Genomic DNA, 6,727 nt, shown 5'->3' with positions numbered 1-6,727 from the left:
CCATTTGGAGTAAAAAGGTTTTTACGTGAAAAGCAGAGAAGCGATCGTGAAAGAGGAAAAGGGCAAAGAGGCAGAGCAAGAGGAAGAAGGTTGGAGAAGAGAAGAGCTTGGAGCTTAAAGATTCGCCAGATTAACTCAGGTAAGGGGGGTTTATCGTCGATTAATGGGTATTATGGGATAATATGTAATGGGTAGTGATAAGCCGTTGATTTGACCCTAATTGGGATTGTTGATGCTGAAGAATTATGTTGGATAAATTGTATTTAGACTGTAATTGAATCTGTGTTTGGGTTAGTTGTGAAATTCCGAACGTATAGCTTTTTACGGGATTGGAATCGGAGGTCCGAAAGTCCTCCAACGGCGGAAATTGCGGAGAATTCTGCATTCTGCTTTGTGTTAGCGCAGGAACTGCTGTTTTGTCTGCGTTAACCGGTTAACCCAGGGTGTTAACCGGTTAACACTGTTGCGAATTGTGAAATTAGTGCTGTTTTGCCTGCGTTAACCGGTTAACCCAGGGCGTTAACCGGTTAACACTGTTAAGTTTTGGGCAGTAAGCGTGTTTTGCCTGCGTTAACCGGTTAACCCAGGGCGTTAACCGGTTAACACTGTTACAGAGAGGAAAAATTGGCTTTTTAATATTATGTACACAATTGAGGTTAGGCCTATGTTGGCGTATGATGTAATAGGGATCATTTCCCATTGTTTTGAGTAAAAGGGGTATTAGTAGAGTGGGCTAATGCTGTGATTGATTATGTGACATATCATAATTCGATTATGTGATGAATATGTTGATGATGTATGATTATACGCATAATGTTGTGAATGTATATATTATGCATGTGTTGTGAATGGACTGTTTTATGGCTTAGAGTGTGAGCATATGTCCATTGTGGATTATTGTTGTGATGTTGCATTGCTAGGTGATTAGCATGCATATTGTGGCCTTTATGGTGGTAGCTAATTCCCATGGTGAGGAATTAGTGAGTAAATTATTGTGAATTGTTGTTGATGTTTGCATGCTAGGTGATCAGCGTGCATAGCATAGCCCTTGGGGTGGTAGCTAATTCCCATGGTGAGGAATTAGTGAGTGAGTCACTAGGTCTCAAATTAGTGGGACTGGTGAGCTTGGTAGTCGTATCTGGGTTTGATCGGTGAGGTTGAACTATACGTTCACGAATAGTCGGTACCGCATGCATGGAGTCTCATTGCATAATATGTGTATGGCGTATAATATGAATGGATGTATTCCAATATTATACGTGTGTTGTGTTGATATTGAGTATGAGTATGAGTTGTGTTGGTATTAAAGTATGATATTTGAATTGATGTGCTGTTACTGATTAGGGTGATTAATGTGTTAAATTACTTAACATGACATGATATTTTATAATGCTTATTATATCGATTGAGGAACTCACCCTTACAACTATTTTTCAGGTAACGAGCAGTGATTGAGTAGAAGCTAGTCCTTGGAGTCTAGTGTAGTTCCTTAGTGGGTCATGCTCTGATAGATGTAACATCGGGACGGGATGTTTTACTTGTTTTTCATTAATGATTGTTGAATAAGCTTACATGTATTGTGTTACATGTTTTGTATTGATGTTGGATTTTATTCCGCTGCGAATTATGCAAATGTTTTATTTGATTAAATAAATGAGCATGACAGGATAATTTGGAACATGGTGTGAAGTGTTTGTGTGACACCCTTAAATGGCATAATTACTCTGATTTATATATGTTGTTTTAATTAAATATTTGGGGTATTTTAGAAGGGTGTTACAGATCTCACTTGGGAAACTTCCTCATAGAGTGTTGCCTGGTCTTGCTGTAGTTTCTCCATGACGACTTGTTGGTGTCTTCGTGTATGGTACTGGAAAGTCAGCTTTGGAGTGTGGTTCTGATAAAAAAAAGGTGGATGGATGAGTGTTTTTATTTTGTTTTGAAAGATGCAAATGATGCATGAATGTTTTATTATTATTTTTTATGTTAAAGCAAATCTCTTTAGTTAATCGTGTTTGTTTATTGCAAGAAATTCTTAACGATTTATGTTTGCAATCAAAGATAAAGGAATGCACACTAGAGTGAATCCCAAAAGTTATATTCATCCTTTGAAGGGAAATCATACATGTTACAAATACATAGAAGTTGCAAAGTACAAGTAGTTAATACAAATAAGCTAACTATATGTCAACCCTAAAAGTGACCCCTTGAGACTTGCGGAGAGCCTCAATGTCGATGATGAGTTCGGCCATCGTCTTCTTGTAGAATTTGACGAAATGGTAGACCTCCTCTGGGGTGTTATCCGAGCATATAATCATATCATCCTCCTTCAACTTGGCGGGAAAGTCTTAAAGGGAATAGTTAGTCAGCACCGCCATGTTGGCGTATTTATCCCTCCACTCGTTTGAAAGAGTTTGGAGATTGTGGTTGATTTCATGCCTTTTAGCAATAGAAGCTTAAGCTCAATGGAATCGCTCCTCCCGATATCTGCGTTGGCTTTATAAATCTATGTATGCTTGATCATAGATTCCCATCCTCAGATTTTTGATTTGCTCGCAAGCTCGTCTAAGGTTGAACTGCTCGCGCAAGAAGCTTCGGTGGATCTTCTCCCTTTCTAACTGTTCCTTGGATAATAGGTCCTTACACTCCTTAAGCGTGGTCCTAAGCTCGAGGATCTGGGCTTCATAATCCTCCCTCGCTTCTTTCTTCATAGCGTTAGACCTCTCAATAGTCTTTTCACGATCCTTGATGACTCGGTACGCTTGATCCAACTTGTCGTTGCGAAAGTCTAGCTCAGAATTATCTCTTTGTAGAGATCCACCAACCCAAACTCTTTGGCCCTCGACTACTCGAAGTCTCTTCTTGCTATCCTCGAACTTTTCACAGAGTTGCTTACCTTTGTCTTCCAAGACGTGGTTACGTTCCTTGGCACGGTTGAGTTGGACTCGTAACTGAGTGTTCTCTAACTCAAGCTCTTTAATTTGATTGGTAAGCTTGTCCATGTCCTCTTGTAGGATAGGTTTGGGCTTGGGCATAAACGGGAATGAAGAAGGGTCAAACAGAAACGACATATTGACAACTCTAGCCCTCTCTTTTACCCACACAAAGTAGGGTTCCTTAGCTAGGATGTTCTTCTTACCCCATTCTTGGTCAATAGAGACTATATTTATCCATGTTCTTCGCACTCTCTTCATGTTTTAATCGAGAAGATCTACGGTATTGATAATGAAAGGAATGAAGTTTCTTTCCTCGGGAGTACTCAACATGTCATACCCCGATTGTCTCTTAAGTAAAGCGGGGTTGTAGTTGATACAACCTTGCGTTCCTATTAAGGGTACATTTGGGAACCCTCCATATCTTGCAATGAATTTTTTTTGTATCCCATTCTCTCTTGTACCACATGATTGAACTGGTAGAGAGAGATGTGAACTTTTGAGGCCATGTCAAATTTCTTTGAGTAAAAGGTCCATGTTGAGGCATGTGAGCCCTCATCCACATATGCAACATGGGAGCACATTAGAGGAAGGTACCTCTTTTCTTCTCATGCCTTGTATGGAAGGTATAATAGAAGTCGACGAGTATAAACGACACCAGGTTCTTTGTTAGAAAGACTTCCACCGCCAAGTGATCCACGAACTTGTCTACATTTGGGAATAGAACAATTCCATGAATCAGGAGTGCTAAGGTTGCACTATATAAGCCAAACCTTTCTTCCTTTAACATCTCCCAAGCATGGTCTTCGAGGAATTTTTGAGTCAAACCCTTGACGTAACCTTTAGTTCCCCAATTGGCCACTAGCTTGTTAGCGTTAATACCCGAGATGATTGAGAGCTCAGTAAAGCATAAACCTTCTTCCAATTTGGGAAAAGGGTTGTATTCCTTTATTGATTGGTTGAGAAGTCTCTCAAGGTCTTCTAAGGTTGGAGAGATTTGGAAATCGGGGAAAGTGAAGCATCTCAGCGGGACGTCGTAGTATTGGGCCATTGTGGTGATAGCACCATATTCAACTTTCTCGGTTAGAAGATCTATGATGTTCCCAAAATTGGATCTAAATTTTTTGTCCTTGAGGGTTGTTACTTTTGAGCAGAGGACCTTCAACGAGGTGATGTCGGGACTCTTGAATCTGAAGGTAGAAATGTTTTTCCTTGTTGAGGAATCCATGATTGTTGGTAAAAGGTCTTGTAATTTTGCGTTTGAACAAACAAAAATCTTAAGAGCTTTGCTTATTAGTTTGATGATGAATGTATATATGAATGAATGATTGGTTTTATTAATTTTCTACAGATCTTAGGCACCGGTTCAAAGTTTTGGACCATCATGACGAAGCATGAGGTTTAATGAATTCTTTGTAAACCAAGGTTCTCGCATTGCATGATCTAGGGCTTTTCAGAAACTGGGTGTAAGACACTACCCATAGAGTCATGGACTTCCTTGGTTGTCATCCGCTTATGTTAATTTACTTGTCGGATGACTACTCCATCAATGTCATCTACTCTAAGTGAGATCTTGGTATCGATCACTACGAGGAAGGCACCTCGGGGACTATACTACGCAACCATCGGTCTAGGATGGCCATGGTTAAATGTTCTACAAAGGGGGTCTTAGGGTCACTGACTCTATTAAAGGAAAGGATGCTTACGCCGAAAGCACGACGGTTATCAATCCCCTTAAGAGAATCTACCACTAAGTGAGGTTCTCGTACGAACCTTACGAGGAAGGCACCTCGGGGACCAATACTACTCAACCTCTCTTATATCAAGCAAGCTCTCAGACTCGGGTGGAGAGTCTTTCACACAAGGTTTTCTTTGAAATCATCATTGCCTCCAAATTTTCTTCGTCACGGAACCAACGATTCATACCAACAGACAAACAAAGAAATATGTACAAGTTAGTGATAAAAGCAATATGTAGAGAAAAAATAAATAACAGATAAATCTCCACGTACGTAAAAGAAAGACAATCCAAACTAGGCTAGAATTTCATAGGGAAAACCGGATCTCCAACAGAGTCGCCAACTGTCACCACCGGGATTTCACGCGGATAACGAAACCAGGACTAATAAACTGCCTATCGAAGCCAAAATCGGAAGAGTCTCCACCGAATTTTATTTATATGCCTCTATTGAAAAGGCATGGGGGAAATAGTCGATAAAACCCTCGGGAAAAAGAGAAGCGTGCAGGAAGCGTTAGAAAGGGATAAGGAATCGGTCTCACAATCGAGATTTGGGTTCGGAAGTCGATTACGCAAGGTATTATCACCCCTCACATCCATGGTACTCCATGGGAACCATTTGGGTTGTTTACGTATGTTGGGATCTATCTCGTTATTATTTTATTTCCAAAAGAATGTGTGTGAAAGAGAGGGGTTTTGGTTTTTTATTATTGTGCTCGCCAAGTGTTATGGCCCTTGTGCCTATGTATCACTCATCGGGGATGCGGAATCAGAGCTTCGTAGTTCGGAGTAGAAAATGTTCGTGTGTTGATTGATTTTACCTTTGAGAAAAGGGTTTTCGGGATGGGTTCCCTAAGGCATAAAACTTAGGTTTGATGAGTTGAGTTGATTTTACCTTGAATAAGGGTTTATGAAAAAAAAAAACGTTTGTGATTAGATTGCACTAAATTCTAGGGGCGGAGGTGAATATTCTAGACAACAAGCCAAGCGTCTTGCGTCCAAAATAATCAGAGTGAGGGTAAGAATGCTCCATTCTCACTTATTCTCCACAATACTGATCATAATTATTAAGTGTATTGAATTTGATTAATAAAAAACCACTTGACATTGGATCAAGGGTTTGATTATTTTCATTGAGAAATTGGGTAATGCAACATGTATGCAAAGTAGCCAACAAGAAAATAAAGGGGTCTCATTGTAAGGTAGCCCAAGAGAAAGTCTTGTGTGTGAAAATTGGCCTAAGATAAACAAAGGATAATGGTTTTATAAACATTTCCCCCTAAGGTGGTTCCATGATGCCATTCTTACAATAGGTATGTAAGTACAGATGAAACCCAAAGTTCACAAAGTGTCACAAAGGTATGGAAAGGTCATCCAAGCAAAGATCCTTAGATGAGATCCTCTAAGTCCAAGTGGATTAAGTGGAATGGATTGTTTTGTATCTTATAATTTTATCATGTTTTTGTTGTTTTTAAGTGTATGATGACAATAAGGTAAAGGCAATATAATAAGCATGCATGATGAAGTTTGTACAAAGATGATCATAATGAGTGCTTAAATGTAAATGACATAAGAGTAAATAACAATGCATAACAATGATAATAATAATAACAAAAGGTTAATGATAATCAAAAGTTAGTAAGAGTTAGGTTAAGTTAGGATTATGAATAATGGACCAACACTTGAGGATTATCTTTCCTTAGGTCAATAGATTCAAAATATGGCGCATGAAGGGATAACTTATCATTAATTCAAAATATGGAAGATGATCAATGGATCAACTTACCATATATTTGTAACAATGAAAGTTATTTAACCTCAAGTTCATCTATCAATATATTGACAAAAGGAAGACTATACAACCCAAAGTTGAAAGGTTTATGATTGATTGAGTTGTTAGGTTAACAAGTTATGTGGACAAGGCATAATATTGACAAGTCAATAAAGGGTTAATGTATGATATAAAAAAGTTATTAAAGGGTTAGTATAAACCAAAAGGAAACATAATGTATCCTATGAAATCAAAAGTTAACAAGTGCACAAGTAAGACTTCATC

General features: G+C 38.8%; 1 protein-coding gene across 1 annotated transcript; it reads right to left on the bottom strand.

Moving 5' to 3' along the window:
• Positions 1–2,498: 2,498 nt before the first annotated feature.
• LOC127103903 (uncharacterized) lies at positions 2,499–3,071 on the bottom strand. The gene has a single exon (XM_051041140.1). The coding sequence runs from the start codon at positions 3,069–3,071 to the stop codon at positions 2,499–2,501; it is 573 nt and encodes a 190-aa protein (XP_050897097.1).
• Positions 3,072–6,727: the final 3,656 nt, after the last annotated feature.

The sequence above is a fragment of the Lathyrus oleraceus genome, chromosome 7 (genome assembly GCF_024323335.1).
Source record: "Lathyrus oleraceus cultivar Zhongwan6 chromosome 7, CAAS_Psat_ZW6_1.0, whole genome shotgun sequence".
Taxonomy (NCBI): Eukaryota; Viridiplantae; Streptophyta; class Magnoliopsida; order Fabales; family Fabaceae; genus Lathyrus; species Lathyrus oleraceus.
The sequence above is the reverse complement of the archived record's forward strand: the minus strand, read 5'-3'. Positions and strand labels throughout refer to the sequence as shown.

Bases quoted from the DNA above. Each gene is read 5' to 3' on its own strand.
- LOC127103903 (XM_051041140.1), bottom strand. From the start codon at position 3,071: ATGTCGTTTCTGTTTGACCCTTCTTCATTCCCGTTTATGCCCAAGCCC.